The following is a 17,085-nucleotide window of genomic DNA, read 5'->3' on the forward strand; positions in this document are numbered from 1 at the left end:
GGGGAGCTGAGATGTCCAAAGTGGATCAGAGCCCGGTTGTGAGTGAGGGTCACAGCGGTCCGTTGTGGCAGCCCAGGACCCACATGTCTTAGCTTGGGAGGTAAGGGCACTGGCAGGGAACTCCTGTTTGAGGGTCTCAGGAGAGGACAGAGAAGAAGGCAGGAGTTTTGTGGAAAGGAGGCCTCCACAGCCCACCCCCTGCCCTGCCCCATCCCAGGCAGCCCCAGTCTCCCAGGAGGCCACTGAGACCTCCCGATTCAGGGAAGCAGGAAGGAGGCTGTCCCATGTGGTACACCACCGCCCACCTCCTGCTGTCCCAGAAATGAGGCACTGATTAGCAATGCAGTGGCCTCAGATGCAGTCTTCTTCCTAAAATAAACTTCTGTGAAACCATGAAAACAACGTATCCTAACTGCAGAAAACCACAGCCTACTGTCCCTTCGTTGGGAGGAGCCCTAGAAGGTTGACTCTCCTACGGGGACACACTCAACCAGAACTGAAGGCTTTAGGCTGCCATGTGGACCAATCCACTTTCTTTGCTCAGCACCTTTACACAAAGAAGTACCTGATGGTACCCTAGAATTCTTCCTGAAAGCTGTCTTCATAATAGAAGCCCCTCCAAGTGCCTCTGCAGTGTGTCAGTTTCTGCTTTTCATGATCTTGGCCTCAGCTGCACACCTCCTCTTACTGCCCTTGTCCACATCGCATGCATTCTGTCTTGTTGTGAGATAGATTCTCATGTAGCCCAGGCTGGCCTCAAACTCACTATGTAGCCAAGGGTGGCCTTGAACTCCTGATCCTCTGCCTGCACTTCCCAAGTTCTAGATTACAGGCATGTACTGCAAGAATCAGTTTCTGCAATACTGGGGATGGAACCCATGCCTTAAGACATTTTTTAAGACAGGCTATTCCTATGTAGTGTAGGGTGGCTTTGAACTTGTGATCGATCCTCCTTTCTTGGCCTCTTGAGTGTTGGGATTACAGGTGTCCCCTCCACACCAGGCTTCCTTTGTTTCCTTATAAGTGAGGCTGAGTTCTTCTGATATGCTTATTTATAAGTCATTTCTACTTGCAGAAGAAATATGTAGTCAGCCAGCCATGGGCCTCCCTGTCTGCATGTTTTCAGGCTCCCACACTCTCCCTATCAGTCCTGACAGCTGGCGTCTTGCCAGGCTCTTGAGGCTAGCCCCAAGTGGGTCAACTGGGGGTGGGAAGCATAGCACTGAACCAACAGTATGGAAGCTGCTAGAGCCTCCAGACTGTGACTGTCCTGGGGGAGGGCAGCAAAGGCTAGTGCCAAGACAGTGAACTAAATCGGAACGTTTCTCCTTGGAGTTTCTGAGGAGTTAGACACTCCGCATCAGTCAGCTCTGTCAAGAGTTTATAGGACATGAAGCATGCACAGTGAGCCTTACCACTAGTGGTTGCCAGGGAAGAGGCAAGGAGAAAACTTGTAGCTATGAGGTACCCATTCTGTCAGGCCCTTTACCACAGGTAATTAGACCTGTCCAGTCACCTGGGGAGGGAGCTGTTCATCATTTTAAAGTGAGGCTACCAATGCATGAACATGTGAGATGAAGTCCTTAGGGTTGCTAAGAGGTAAAGCCAGCACAGAAACCCGGGTGGTGGGTGGCAGGACACGGGCTCAGACGCTTGGCCAGAAGAGGAACAACTACAACCTTAAGGTGTCCCCAGAAGAGCAGACTCACTGTGTGCATCAGTGGGCAGCAGGTCAGAAGCCGTGAACCATGGGGCCCAAAGCCATGGCTTGAGACCCAGAAGTTTGGAAAACTCCCACTGCCGTGTTCAGGAACATTCCAAGCAAAGTTTGCTGAGGGGCCCAGAATAGCAAGTCCTAGCCAAAAAAGGATAATTATTCAGTTACATGAGAACTGAAAATTAGGGAGTTAGAGCCAGAACACGCTTCGTAACTATTTTGAGTCCTCTAGCTATCTCTGTGTTCTTTGAACAGAAGCATGTCCGCCCTCCAAAGGGAATTCTTTTATCTCATCTCACTGATAGAACACGCACAATAGTTAGTGAAAGCTTCAGCTGTCACTTCTGCATAAACAAATGGGATGCATCGGGCAGCCATCCTCACAGTGCAGATATTTTTAGAGAGAGGTGGCTTCCATCTAGCAGGCTAATGTATCAGGGAGAGAGAGTCCAGGTCCCAGAATAGCAGGGCCACACACTCGGCCTCCTGCAGTCTTAGTGTGCAGTCTGTGGTGACCTAGCTTCCAGAATCAGGGACTCCTAACTATTCCAGTCAGCTGAGAAAGAGAAGGCACCTCCTGCCAGGCTACATCCCCAGACTACAGAGGACTTTGTTCCGGGTGATTTGTCACCAGAACTATCTCTGGGTTTGGGTGGACAAGGACAGTCTACCCCACTAGTGCCTAGTTGACCAACATCAGCTCCAAATGTGGTCTTTGACTTTAAACAGGACACATTGAGTACTTGCTGTGTTTGGAGTCTTTCCTGATGAGATCCAGGCTGCTCCAACTTTCTACGGCTTTTCCCACTTGTGTTCTCTAACTGAACCATGAGTCCTTTGCTTGCTTAGAAAGATCAAGCTCCCTTGGCCCAGGGGGTCTCTGGCTTGCCTGTCCCTGGAGGAAAGTCAGCATTAATTACTATAGGCATTGCTATTCCTGTGTGTTTTTATGCCTGAGGCTCTTTCTCGGGCACTCAGGCTTTGATGCATGTTTGATAGTCTCTGTGTATTTGTTGTTTGTTGCTATGGAATAATCCTTGTGTACACTGTGAAAATGTGTTGCTCTCATTGTTAATAAAAAGCTGATTGGTCCATAGCTAGGCAGAATTTTCGGGGCAGAGAGAAGCCTGGGAAGAAGGGCGGAATCTTGGGAGTCTCACCAGACTCCGAAGAAGCAACATGGGAAGTTTGTAGATGAGGTAAACGAGCCTCAGGGCAGCACACGGATGAACAGAAATGGGTTAATTTAAGTTGGAAGAGCTGGCTGGAGACAAGCCTAGGCTATTGACCGAGCATGTATAATTAATATTAAGTCTCTGAGTGGTTATTCGGAAAGTGGCTGGTAGAACAGAGCTGATCCTGGTCCCAAAAAAAAACTCCACCTACAGGTCGTTGCTTTGTTTTGAATCCTGCTTGGGGCTCTCTGACTTTGAGTTTTTTATTTAATGTCTTTCATTCATTTGGGACACTTCTCTGGCCATTATCTTATCAAATATATCTTCTGCTGCATTCCCCTCCCACCTCTGGGGCTAACCGGCAAGCTGGAATTGATATCACACATGGTGGTATGATGTGCCCATTGGATCCCTCTGCAATGCCTTCCCATCTTTTTCCTCATTGTGTTCCAGTTGGTGTAATTTCTCCCCTCCTGTCCTCCATCTCTCAGACTCTTCCTCTAGCCATGCAGTCTACTGCTGAGCAGCCCAGCCAAAGACTGGTCTTTTAAAAATTAGATTTATTTGCCAGGTGGTAATGGCACATACCTTTAATACTAGCATTCGGGAGGCAGAGCCAGGCAGATCTCCGTGAGTTCAAGGCAAGCCTGGTCTACAGAGTGAGATCCAGGACAGACACCAAAACTACACAGAGAAACCCTGTCTCGAAAAAAAAAAAATAGATGTATTCATTGTGTTTTATGCATGACTGTTTTGCCTGCACATATGTGTGTATACCATATGTATGCTTGGTGCCAAGTAAGTGATGATTGTGAACCACCATGTGGGTGCTGGGAATCGAAACCCAGTCCTCTGAAAGAGCAGCAAGTGCTTGGAAGTATGATCTTTGACGTTTCTAATCCCAGCAATCTTCCTTCCCACGGCTTCCTCCTCCTCCCTTTCCTCTTCCTGTTTCTCCCCCAGTCTCATTTTGAGATAGGATCTCACTAGGCTGGCCTGGGACTCACAGTTCTCCTTCCTCTGCTTCCCAAGTGCTGAGATGGCAAGCCTACACACCACACCCAGAACGTTCTGACTCTCTAGGTTTCCAGCTCTGCTGAAGTCCCGTGTCTGTTTATGTGTAGTCCCTTCCTTTCTTGCTAGACCCTTTATTGTCCTAGTCATTGTAAAACACTTGTCTTGCCTTACCACGATGAAATGCTAAGGTAGGCTAGTTAGCCCATAGTTTTGGAGGTTCTGGCGAGGGACCTGTGGCAAATGGCAATGGTAGGGGTATGTATGTTCAGAAGCAATGGTAGGGGTATGTATGTTCCGAAGCAAGTGCTGCCATGCCAGTCAGAAAGGTGGGGCTAGGCTCAGGCTCCTGCAGCCACCCTCCTGTGAGACCATCCTAATCCCTGACCTGAGAAGACCCCTGGTTAGTGCCAGCTCCAAACAGCACTACACCACAGCACTGTCTGATCATCACAGGCTAGGTCATCCATCTCTCCTCTTGTTCTTGCTGTTTTCAGGCAAAATGCTTCACAGTTTTCAGTTGACTGCTGAGCATTCCTGCGTGATAGACGCTGAGGTAAAAAGAATTCGTATGTGGAAAGAGGCAAGCCCCCTCTGGCCGTCGGCTAGGTAGGATTCCAGTCATTCTGACAGGAGTCGCGGTAGGTAAAGGATTTATTGTTGCTGTGGTCATCTTTAGTGCCCCATAGGCTTTAGATCTCCCTGCAGATGGGCTGACATTGCTGTGTTCAGGGAAGGATTCAGGCACTGAAGGACAGTTCCCCAGTGTGGCCCTCAGCCTCCAGCTGTCCCCTATGTGCCGTGACACCATTCCCGAGGAGATACTATACAAACATCTACTCAGCCCAGATAGGAAGCCTATGACAGACCGAGGTAAGGCTAGCTCCAAAGTCCATCTTAGTGGGGGGAAAAGTTTGTTGGGTTACATAGAGTAATACAGGTGAAGACCTACTTCAAGAGTATGGTGACTCAGAAACAGCCACATTACCAAAGCCACCCCAGCATAGGTGGATCCTTGGAGCTCACTGCATGACTCAGAGGCAGCTGGACAACTCAGAGAGTGTCTTCTAGGAAGTTTTGCTGATCTGAGCCTGGTCGAGTCTCCTCAGCAGGCGTTATAGCTTATATAAGCTTGGGGAAGGAGAGACCTAGTGCATCTGATCAGCTTCAGGGACTTCCTGAGTTGGGTTTTTTTTTTGTTTTTTTGTTTTGTTTTGTTTTGTTTTTTTTGAGTCAGGGTCTTGCTTTGTGGCTGGCCCTGGCTGGCTTCAAGTTTGCTTTTTTTTTTTTTTTAAATATTTTTTTTAAAGATTTATTTATTTATTATGTATGCAGCATGTATGACTGTAGGCCAGAAGAGGGCACCAGATCTCATTACAGGTGGTTGTGAGCCACCATATGGTTGCTGGGAATTGAACTCAGGTCCTCTGGAAGAGCAGTCAGTGCTCTTAACCTCTGAGCCATCTCTCCAGCCCCTCAAGCTTGCTTTGGAGACCAAGCTGGCCTTGAACTCACAGAGATCCACCTGAATCCAGACAACTTTTTTGCATTTTTTTTTTTTAGATTTTATTTATTTTATGGGTATAGGTGTTTTGCCTTCATATACATTAGTGTACCACATGCATGCAATGCCCACGGAGGTCAGAAGAGGACATCAGATCCTCTGGAACTAGAGTTACAGACGGCTGTGAGCCACCATGTAGATACTGAGACGTGAACCTGGGTCCTCCACAAGAGCAACAAGTGCTCTTAACTACTGAGCCATCACTACTGAGCCGTCTCTCCAGCCCTGAACTTGCTGGCTCTCAATGAGCTTCTGGCTTTAGAGGAAATTGCTACACAACACCTGGGCCTGTGTCACCCTGTGAAGCGCCCCAGCTGTCCACAGCACAGATCACCGCCTCCAGAGTCACTAGGGAATGGGAGAGGCCTCTATCATCATCAGCCATCATCAGTTTAGATGTGCCCTCAGCCACAGCATCTGCCACAGCTGTGCTCTGCCTGCTGTCTGGGGCCAGGAGATGAGTGGGGTGGAGGGCAGGGCTCTACAGAGTCTCCTGATCCCCCCTACACCCCCACTCCCCCACTCCCTCACTCCCCCACCCCCCCACCCCCCCACCCCCGCTGTAGGAAAAAACCTTGGCCTGGCATCCTGCAGGGTGCTAGGCCCACACCAGGAGGGCAGCAGCGATGCCGTTCCAGCAGGACTCGGGGATGCGTGGTGTGCTGTGCCTGTTCCCCGCCCCCCCCCCCCTCCTTATCACCAGCATCCACTGGAATCTTTCTCATGGAAACAGGCGCGTCGGCAGGCCTGCCGGAGTTTCAGGCCCCAGCAACTCTACCCAGGCTCCAGCCCGGGTGCTGTCAGCCTGCTACATGGAGCAGGGCCCCCACTTTCTCTTTCTTTTCTTCCTCCACTTGGCCACAGTTCTGTGCTCGATCATAAAGTAGGGTGACTCGGAGCTCTACAGCCCAGCTCTGGTGGGTCCCAGCAAGCGTGAGGTTTTGTGGTTGTCCAGTGAGAATGGTGACACTTGCACACCCTAACTGGAAACAGCAGGGGGTCACCTTATATTCTCTCTCTCTCTCTCTCTCTCTCTCTCTCTCTCTCTCTCTCCCTCTCTCTCTCTCTCATGTGAGTATGTGTTTGTGTATGTGTGTGTGTGTGTATGTGTGTGTGTGTGTGTGTGTGAGAGAGAGAGAGAGACAGAGAGAGACAGAGAACGCGTGTGTGAGACAGAGAGAATGTGTGTGTATGAGAGAGAGTGTTGGTGAGAGAAGAGTGTGTGTGTGAGTGTGTCTGTGAGAGAGAATGTGTGAGAGTGTGTGTGTGAGTGTGTGTATGTGAGAGAGTGAGCATGTGACTGTGAGTGTGTGTGTGAGTATGAGTGTGTGTGTATGACAGAGAGAGTGTGATAGAGTGTGTGTGTATGTGAGAGTGTGTGTGAACATGTGTGTGAGTGTGTGTGCATGAGTGTGCGAGTGTGTATGTGAGAGTGTGTGTGAGTGTGTGTGCATGAGTGTGTGTGAGTGTGTATGTGACAGAGATAGTGTGTGTGAGAGAGAGAGACAGAGACGGAGACAGAGAGACACAGAGAGAGAGTGTTTGGTATACGCATGTGTACACAGGTGGGTACAGGCACACTTGCCTGTGTGTGCACACATGGAAGCCAGGGGTCAACATCAAGTGTTTTCCTCTTTGGTTCTCCACTTCATTTTTTGAGGCACAATCTCTCACTGAACCTGGAGATCCCAGCTTCAGCTATACTGGCTGGCCCACCAGGCCTCCAGGATCTGCCTGCCTGTCTACCCTCGGGTCCAAACTCCAGTCCTCACGCTTCCACAGCTGGACTTTACCTACTGGGCCACCTCCCCAGCTCCGCCCCACCTTGTTTTCTTTTCCATTGTCATGTGGGGAATGGCTGAGGTCCCTGGCCTGATGCACAGTCTGGTGTTGCCATTTCGGCTTGCTCATGTTTGCAGAAAAGTGTCTCATGGATGTTGGAGCCACTGGTCTCCTCAGGCATGTGTGCCCCATGACAGACAACTGTATTTAGGGGTCACCATGTAGACTCACATGAAACTCATTCCTGCCTCCAGGCTTCATGATGCATGCTCAGCCGCATGAGCCCATGTTACAGGTCATCTCAGGCCTGCCTGCTCTGCACAGTTTTCCTAAACATGCACATCTGAGATTTCATGACAGTCCTGATGGGCACCTGTTCCGGCCTGCCAGTCACCACACCTGCGCTGTGGACGTACAGAAGCAGAGGGAACCCGAGGGGAGCTTGGGAACACCCACAGGGCAGGATCTCATTAAGAACCTGTGCTATCCTTGTGGCTGAGGCCCGCTGTGGCTTCCAAACCTCCCAGCGAGTGAGATTTGGACCCAGACAAGGAAGGTCCAGCATTCAACCAGATCTAGGACCTGGAGCCAGATGGCAAGAGGGGAAAAGTGCGGACCCTTTGGCCAGCCTGTAGCCTCATGTCCCTGTCCTCCTATACAGCTCCAGTTCCTCTTCTGGAAGGTCTCGAGTCCCAGAATACCCCGGAGCAAATGAGGCCACACCCAGAACCTGCTGGCCCCGTGTCTGGCACACATGAGCACCCAGGGGATGTTGGCAGCTGTAGTCATTGTCATGGGGATGTCTACAAAGACCCATGAGGCCATCAGTTCCTTAGGACAGCCACTGCCCCCAAACCCTATAAAGACCTCTCTTCTTATGTCATCTATCCAGAAGAGGCCTGGGGTGGGGGGAATGTGAGTTGGGGAGGCAGATGGAGTCCATGCCTTTTTCCTCCACTTCAAGGGGGTATTGGATTCTCACGTTCTAGCCTGGAAGGTGACTTGGGAGAACGCCAAAGGGCAGGATTCCCTTGGGAATGATTGGTTCTGCTTCATTTAAGGAGGAGAGTCCATGACCACAAGCTCTTCAGAACCAGCCTTCACCGGCTCTCCCTAGGGAGCCTTGCCTCCTTGTACCGTGGTGACAGGGAGCCCCGAGACATCCAGAGGGGCCTAGAATGAGCTTGCTTAGTGTCGGCTTCGGGGCTCCGGTGTCTCCGGCAGAAGTGAATCCCCATGGCCTCCTTCAATCCCCAGAACCCACATTGTGGGGAGAGAATCAATTCCTACAAGTCATTCTCTCACATCCACATCCACATGGTCTCGCTCACACATGCTCACTAAAGAAACAAAAAATAAATAACTGAAAGAAGCCAGGGACTTTGCCTAAGCCAGCTCCTTGTCCACAGCCTCGTCTTCCCTACTGATGGCCCACTGTCATTGAGTCAGGAGGTGACCAGCTTAGTGGGGACCTTTGGTAGGCTAAGAGGAGCAGGAATGGGTGCGAGGCCTGTCTGTCAGCTTTGTCCTCGGTCTCTTGGCCTAAGGCTATAGCAGGCACCTGTCACCTCCCCCTCTAATAACTGGGCTAATGGCCCAGTAAAGGACATCTGGGACTGACCTGGAACTACCTAGGGTCCTCACTTGCTGGACCCGGACCTTTGCCTTGGGGCCTGGGCTTCTGGAAGGAGGGGAAAGACTGCTTTGCCACTGGCTAGACCAGACTGAGTCCCAGCTGGGTCCCCTGACAGCCTCTTTTTTTTTTTGTACCCACAGGAGCTACGGGGAGCTGACTTACTGCACCAAGCATGTGGCAGACAAGATTGGCTGTTTCTGGCCCAATCCAGAAGTGGACAAATTCTTCATCGCCGTCCACCATCACTACTTCAGCAAATGCCCCATCTCGGGCAGAGCACTGCGGGACCCTCCCAACAGCATCCTCTGCCCTTTCATCATGCTCCCCATCACCGTCACGCTGCTCATGACTGCACTGGTGGTCTGGAGGAGCAAACGCACAGAGGGCATTGTATAGGTACCCCAGGCAGTGGGGAGTTGGGGTATCATGGGCCTGGCCTAGCAACAGCATCAGGGGCTGATAACAAGGCAGGCCCCACATTGCATCCTGCTCTAACCTAGTTAGCACAGGACTTCCAAGTGGCTCTGCATTAAGCTGAACATGGCTCTAGCTGAAGGCCTCTAGCAAGGGAACCGGGGCATGCTTCTACTTACCTCTGAAAGAATTCTAAGTGCCAGATCTCCGGTATACTCCTCACTGTTGTGGACCTTCTGACCTCCAAGCAAGACTGCATAGATGTGTTTGTGGATGCATAGTTTGTGATTAAAAGAGTATTCTTAAACTTGGGACGTGTTCTAAATTCTGGGTAGAAATAACCTATACATGCCGGCCGGGCGGTGGTGGTGCACACACCTTTAATCCCAACACTCAGGAGGCAGAGGCAGGCAGATCTTTGTGAGTTTGAGGCCAGCCTGGTCTACAGAGCAAGCTCCAGGACAGGCACCAAAACTACACAGAGAAGCCCTGTCTGGAAAAAAGAAAAAGAAATAACCTCTACAAGGAGGCAAAGAGTGGAAGAAAATCAAGCCACCTCTGCAGGTCTGTATTTTATCTTGGGGCCTCTGACCAGATGATACTCAGTCCAAGGTCCCCTGTGTATGCTCAGGGGTTCCCAAGTGATCAAGTGGTTCTGATGCCTTTGGTATCTATTTCACAGTCCCTGATTTCTTTCTTTCTTTCTTTCTTTCTTTCTTTCTTTCTTTCTTTCTTTCTTTCTTTCTTTCTTTCTTTCTTTCTTTCTTTCTTTCTTTTCCAGGACAGGGTTTCTCTGTGTAGCCCTAGCTGTCCTGGAACTCAATCTGTAGACCAGGCTGGCCTCAAACTCATAGCGATCCGCCTGCCTCTGCCTCCCGAGTGCTGCGATTAAAGGTGTGTGCCCTGCCACCACCTGGCACAGTCCTTGTTTTTAGTCCTTGGAGGAAATAATCATCCATTTGAGACTATCAAGAACACCTACCACAAGCCAGAACCAAGGGCCCTTGATCATAGTACCTTCCCTAAGAAAACCCCAATACACAGGATAAGTGAAGGCCAAGAGGTGCCGGGATGGGATTTCCTCTTCTGCTCAAGCACTGGCCTCCCTGGGAGGCCACGGGCAGCAGTGACAGTATTAAAAAATAAGATTGAAGGCATGCCTGGAATCGAAGCACTTTTGGGGGCTGAGGTTGGAGAATTATTGTGAGTTTGGGGCCAGCCTGGGCTACTGAGCGGGAAGGGAAAGAAGGAAGAGAGGGAGGGACGAAGGAGATTAGATTCATTTGTAACCTGAACTGGAAACCAGAGTGCCTTCCAGAACTTGACAAGGAAATCTACAAGAAGGGGGGGGAGGGGATGACGGGGACAGGCGGGGGACGATAACGACAAGACTCTCGTAAGTCACAGAATCCAAAAGCAGTGAGAGAACTGGGGAGCTCAGCTTGAGAAACCGAGCTGACCCAGTCAGTGTTTTGTTCCCGGAGCTGCTTATATTAATGAGCTCGCAGGGTTTCCGGTAAACTAAGAAGGCTGGAGATTGAGGTCATCTTCAAAGCTGTGCTCGCCTAAGCAGGAGGCAGGCAGGGAAGCCCTGAGCCAAGACGCCTTGCCTATCAGCCTTCTAGGGAAGCCTGGTCCACTGGGAGTGGATCTTGATCCATTCGTCAAAAAAGAGCGTTAGTGGTGTCCTCCTGAAGACAAGTCAGAAGTGTGGACCAGAAGTCTTGAGTACTTGTTCTCAGTGACTTCTCTTCTAGGAATCCATCCCAAGTACGTAATTAGACATGTGCAAAATGGCCCATGGGGCCCAGGAGCGGAAGAGAGGAGACACCCTCAGTGGCCTGACCGAGGACCGCTCCATCAAATTAACTCCAGATGACACAAGGCAACTAACTCAGTTTCCTTAAATGACATACTTGGGGAGAGGGGGAGGTGGTGTTTCACAGGACATGGAGTTCATTGAAAAGAGCAGATTTTAAAACAGGAAATCAAGGTGACCTCTATGTTGGGTTTGTTTACACATACAGTCCTGTTGGGTTTGTTTACACATACAGTCCCTGTCCCCAGGCCACATTACGCTGGGAGAAAGTCATGTAATAGGCCTCCCCGAAGACAGAGCACCACACTCAGGTCCGCATCTGGCTGCTACCATCCCAGCGGCTGGACGTCATTTCCTGGTGAAGGGTGATATGGTCCAACCCAAACTGGCTGTTCTAGCTGTGTGTGTCCTTGAGCAACTATCTCATCTCTGGTACCCATGGGGGAGATGACTTGGAGTATGTGAACCATCTGCCTTTTCCCAGTGATGGTGTTTGATCTCCTGAGAGACCAAGTAGCCAGTCAGAGGAGCCCCGTCCTTAGGGCCAGGCAGGAAGAGTGATGTCCGAGGCAAGACTGGCAGCTGAGAACAGGGAGGCTGTGAAACAGATTTTTTAAAAGATTTCAAAAATTGTATTTATATACAATTCAGAACCCCTTCAGGACCCCTGGAGGTTACAGATGGTTGTGAGCTGCCCTGTGGGTGCTGGAAATGGAACCTGGGTTCTCTGCCAGAGCAGTAAGAGTTGGACTGAGCCACCTCTCCAGGCCTGGGATACTTTTCTCTGCAGTTCACCTCTGTGGTGAGCACAGAAGATCTACAGCACAGCACAGAAGAGCAAATTCCTCATGGGACTAAGCCAAGACAGGCTATGGGGTTGCTGACTTTACTCTGTCCATCCACAAATGGTAGAGATAGAAAGTCCCTGAGAGGGGCTGGAGAGATGGCCAGAGGTTAAGAGCACTGGCTGCTCTTCCAGAGGTCCTGAGTTCAATTCCCAGCAACCACATGGTGGCTCACAACCGTCTGTAATGAGATCTGGTGCCCACTTCTGGCCTGCAGGCATACATGGAGACAGAACACTGTATACATAATAAATAAATAAACCTTTAAAAAGAAAGTCCCTGAGAGAGGCAGCTTGGGAAATAAATGGTCTCTCTTCTTGAACCCACCCCAGCCACACTTCCTGCCTATCCACACACCATGCAGGACTTTCTCCAACACTTGCCAAGAGGCTGGGAAAACTTGTTTTCCGGTCCCCCTGGGGTTGGAGCAGGAGATAGGCAGGGGTGCCGGAGGGCAAGGGCAGGTGGTAACTGCTGTTCACGCTCAGTACGTGCTGCCGTGATGGTGTCTGCACCCATGCTCAGTACAGACTGTCAGGATAGCGTCTGCACCCCGCACAGGCTCAACCCACCCAAGGCACAGAGAGACGCAGTCAGACTTTTATTCCAGCATCTTCTTTTAAGGAGTTCCACATTTACAAAGGGGGACAAGAGATGGCTCAGTTGGTCAAGTGCCGTGCAAGCATGGGGACCTCAGTTCAATCCCCAGAACCCATAATGAAAAACAAAAACAAACAGGCCCAGTGGTGCCCGCTGGTAATCCCGGTGCTGAGAAGGCAGAGACAGGTGACTCTTGGGGCCACTGGCCAGCGAGCCAACCCAAACCAATGAGACTTTCATGTGCATATCTGCGTGCCCCAACCCCATACACAAATGCAAAACTGCCATGTACAAGGGACTGCCTGGATAGCAAACTGCCTGGGTCAAATCAGATGCCAGCTCCACTACTGTCGAGGCAAGCCAATCAAATCAGATGCCAGCTCTGCCAGCGGGGAGGCAAGCCAATGGCTCCCTGCCCCTCTGTTTCCTACCTACCAAGGAATGATTGAGGGCCTTAGACAGTTGAGTATTTGCAAACAGAGCCCTTGACATGCCCCAGGATATCACAAGTGGTCTTTTCACTTTGGCCATGGGGACTCGCCTTTGTACAGGGTTCTGTGCCCTGACTACTGCATGTATGTGACTGCCCCCCTGGGTGTACCTTTCTATCTCTCAACATGCCATTGTCTGTCACCTAGAGGCTGGAAGGTGAGTGGATGAGGACACTCACTGACGGTAACAACAGGAACTACTAAGACCGTGGAGGACTTTCCTCCTTCCCTTCTGCATCAGGCAGACTGCAACAGTCCCTGGTGGCTGCACTGCAGACCCCACAGGCCTCTGCTTGTGGAGCAGCAGTTCTTTAGGCTAGAAACCTGACATCCAGGTGTCATCAGGCTTAGCCCCTCCTGGGGGCTTGCATCCGCAAGTCACTGGGATGGGGCCCATCCAACGACCTCACCTGCCCATAACTACCTCTTTAGAGACCCTCCCTCAAAACAGGGATCCGAGGTCCTGCAGCTTAGGACCTTGGCATATGAATTTGGGTGTATGTTGGAGGGGACAACTTGCCCATGACAAAACCCCATCTCCCCAACTGCCAGATGGCTCACTGCAGCCAGTTACGTTATGGGTCCAAATCTGTTCTGAGCCTGTGTTGTAAATCTCCATGAAAACCAGTGGAAAACAACTCCGGCCAGAAGTGCTCCAGAGACCTCGAAAGAGGGAACAGAAACCTGCTTCTCATCAAAGCCCATCAGCACGCATTCTTGTCAGGAAACTCGAGGCTCAATTAGGAAGGCGGGTGGTGGGGAGGGTCTCAGGGGAGACTCCCTGGAAAATTCCAGAGCCCATGTTCCTGGCTTTCATTTTGTCTCATTTTCAGAGAAATAAGCAGGGCTTCTCTCCTGATGCCATGTTTCCGACCAGATAATGTTTCTTGTTCCTGAGCAGTTACTGTTTCTCCCCACCACCTAGATAAGAAATAACAAGATGAGGGCAGAGGGAAGAAAAAAGAGAAAATTTGTCAGGTGGTGGCGGTGCATGTAGTTTTAATCCCAGCACTAAGAAGGCAGAGGCAGGTGGATCTCTGTGAGTTCCAGGCCAGCCAGAGCTACACAGAGAAACCCCATCTCGAAAAACAAGAAAAGAGAAAGACAAGAAATTTTTTTGTTTTTCCTTGACTTAACTGGGTCAGCTGTTGGGAAATCGGGGTTGGGGGAGGGGAGAGGTGGAGAATGTTCAGGAATGTGGAGGAGGTAAGAAAAGTGCCCGTGGGTCAGGCAGGAAGAAAACCCTGGTGTGGAGTCTTCCGGAAGCATCGCCACTTACCTCTGCTCCCTGTCCTCCTCACTCAGAGGATGTTTGAGGCACAGACCCGCTGCGGCATGTGCTTGGGTGTCTCCCAGCATGATGGCCGAGGCCTGGGGCCCTCTTTGCTCATGAACCTGTGCTGCCCTCTTCTGTTAGAACTGGGGAAAAAGAAACAAAACAAAACAAACAAAAAACCCCAGATATTGGGCTTGGCAGGGGATGGAGATGGGGAGTCATAGTTGCCTTTCCTTCCTTCCTTCCTTCCTTCCTTCCTTCCTTCCTTCCTTCCTTCCTTCCTTCCTTCCTTCCTTCCTTCCTTTCTTTCTTTCTTTCTTTCTTTCTTTTTGTCTCTGCACACCCTCTGCCCCAAACAAGGTTTCTCTGTGTAGCCCTGGCTGTCCTGGAACTCACTCTGTAGATCAGGCTGGTCTCAAACTCAGAGATCCACCTGCCTCTGCCTCCCCAGTGCTGGGATTAAAAACTTACACCATCACTGCCTGGCTAGCTGAGTGTTTTCGACCCAGGTACCAAAAGACCAAGTGGGACGTCCTCTGCAGGATGACAAGTCCTTTCATGTCCAAGCTTTCCAGTCCAGGCTCTCCTGCAGACTTCACACACACGTTTGGAAGCCTCACTTACACTTATGATGCGTGATGCTTTCTGCCTCTGTTTCCTGAGCCCCAGGAAGACTGAATGGCTGGACCCCTGATCAGAATGAGCTGTTTGGTGTGTCCCAAGCCCGTCATCATGCTAACCCTAAGATGCTCTGCTGTCACTGTCCCCAAGCCCCCACCTTACCCCAGACTGCCCACTGAATCAAAATGAGGACGTGACTGCTCCTAGGCATGGTGGAGGAGAAGGGGTTTATTGTAAATATGAGGGAGAGTTCAGCCAGAGGCATCTGGAGGCGTCCGGACTGAACCCAGCTATGAGAGGGGGTTGGGAGGACACAGACACGACACACAGGAGAGGAAGAGAAGAGGAGAGAGGGCAAGGAGACGGAGAGAGGAACCAAGGACCGGGAGGCTGAGAGGGAACAAATAACCAAGAGAGCATGTGACCAAAATATCTGGGTTCTGTAGGAAAGAGAAGCTGGGTGAAGGGAAGGGAAGCTCAGTGAAGAGGTTTAGGGTGTGGGGCGGGGATGAGAAGCACTGAGGGGAGCCAGGACTCTGTAGCGGTGCTGCCATGACCGAGAAAGCCTGGCAGCCAACACCTGCTTTGAGAAGTGAGTGGGCTCCTCAGTTAGCCATTCATCCTGAGTTTCTTTGGGACCCTCACACCCACGGAACCAAGCTGCCCATCCACTTCCTTTCTTCCCAACTGCCCAATCGATCATTCCTTTACAAAGCGAGTCCTTCAGTTGTTCCGAGCAGATCAGGGGCTCCTGGTGACGGGTGGAAGGACTTTCCTCGTAGCTTTACAAAGAGAGCCTAGCGCTCTTGCCCTTGCGCAAGACCGGGAGTGACTGGGCATGATTTGGAGCCTCAGAGATGGGCGAGTTCAGCTGACTCAGCGGTTGCCTGGCTCTGGAGCGCCGTTCCCACGGCCATGTGTGGTGGGTGGGCACCTCACTGCAGAGGCTGTTCAAGGACCGCGGCGCTCAGCCTGGCTGCTGGGTGACAGGGCCCTAGAAGGAAAACTCGGAGCACAGGGAAGCCAGAGAGACTCTGCCTTGGCTGGCCACTAGAACACTGGAGGCAGAGGAGCCGCCAGGACCGCTAAGGAGGTGGGCTCACTTCCGCGGGGCACTGCTTCCTCCTTTGTTTACTCTCTTCCTTCCTTTTATCTGTTTTGTTTGTTTTAAATTTCTTGCTTTCTATTTCCACAAGTACAACAGAGAACAATCAAAGACTTTCTAATGCTTGAAATGGTGTTGGGTAGGTGCTCAGAAAGTGTGTATTTAATTTGCTGCTGCTGATTAATATGTCAGCAGCCACAGCTTGGCTCTTCGTCCCTCCATGGCTAAACGTTTAACTGGGGTGACAGCCAGATGTCATGCACAGTTCTACTTAAAACACCTTCTTGGGCTGGGAAGATGGGTTGGTAGGTGAAGCACTCTCTATGCCAGCTCAAGGGCACTGTTAAACCTGAGATTCCAGAGAAAGTTGAAGCAAGCTTTAATTAAATACTGGCCAGGATGATGGACTCTGCCTAGGTCCACTCCTGGGTTCCCAGAAAATGGTGATGGGTCACATTTTGCAGAGGCTTGAAAGGGCCAAACCCACAAGGCCACCGTATTTCCAATCAGGTCCAATCAGGGGCAAGAATATATCCTAAATGTGTATCTTGCCTGCATACTTCCCTCCTACATCCAATCAGGAGCAAGCATACATCCTGACATATTTCCTCCCACTTACATGTGATCAGACACATCCGGTGCAGCCGAGTCAAACTTGTTCAGGGGGATGAAAGCATGTGGCTTGTCATCCTCCATAAACAACAGCCTCCAGCATTTCAGGAAGTATCCGTCCTTGAGCAAGTGGGGCTGACAGCTTACCTTTGGCCCTGACACGTGATCTCCTGAACCAACATAAATCTGGATGCAGTGGTGCCCATCTGTAATCCCAACAGAGACAGGAAGAGCGTGAGCATTGACACAGGCCAGGCAATATCATGACAGGCCCCTAATAACTCAGTTAAGAACTAGGCCTGGACCAAACCCCTTCCCACCAACAGGTAATAACCAAACAAGGACAGAGCCTGGAGTTTGCCCAGACTTGCCCTAGAATGGAAAAGCTATAGCCTTAAACCCACCTCTGCTACC

At 50.8% G+C, this 17,085-nt stretch overlaps 1 protein-coding gene and 1 long non-coding RNA gene across 2 annotated transcripts in view; one reads left to right on the forward strand and one right to left on the reverse strand.

Annotated features, from left to right (window-relative positions):
• The window catches only part of Ramp1 (receptor activity modifying protein 1), a 50,539-nt gene extending 40,930 nt beyond the window's left edge, over positions 1-9,609 (forward strand). Inside the window, exon 3 of the mRNA XM_006988681.4 lies at positions 9,029-9,609. Coding sequence (XP_006988743.1) covers positions 9,029-9,284 — 256 coding nt within the window. The 3' untranslated portion in view covers positions 9,285-9,609. The remainder of the gene's footprint in view (positions 1-9,028) is intronic.
• Positions 9,610-12,553: 2,944 nt separating this feature from the next.
• Positions 12,554-16,877, reverse strand: LOC121821888 (uncharacterized). The gene is made up of 3 exons (XR_013043978.1): positions 16,819-16,877; positions 14,337-14,476; positions 12,554-13,978 (listed from the first exon to the last, which is right to left on the reverse strand). It is a non-coding gene; the product is annotated as an uncharacterized LOC121821888 (long non-coding RNA).
• Positions 16,878-17,085: the final 208 nt, after the last annotated feature.

Source organism: Peromyscus maniculatus, chromosome 13 (assembly GCF_049852395.1).
Source record: "Peromyscus maniculatus bairdii isolate BWxNUB_F1_BW_parent chromosome 13, HU_Pman_BW_mat_3.1, whole genome shotgun sequence".
NCBI lineage: Eukaryota > Metazoa > Chordata > Mammalia > Rodentia > Cricetidae > Peromyscus > Peromyscus maniculatus.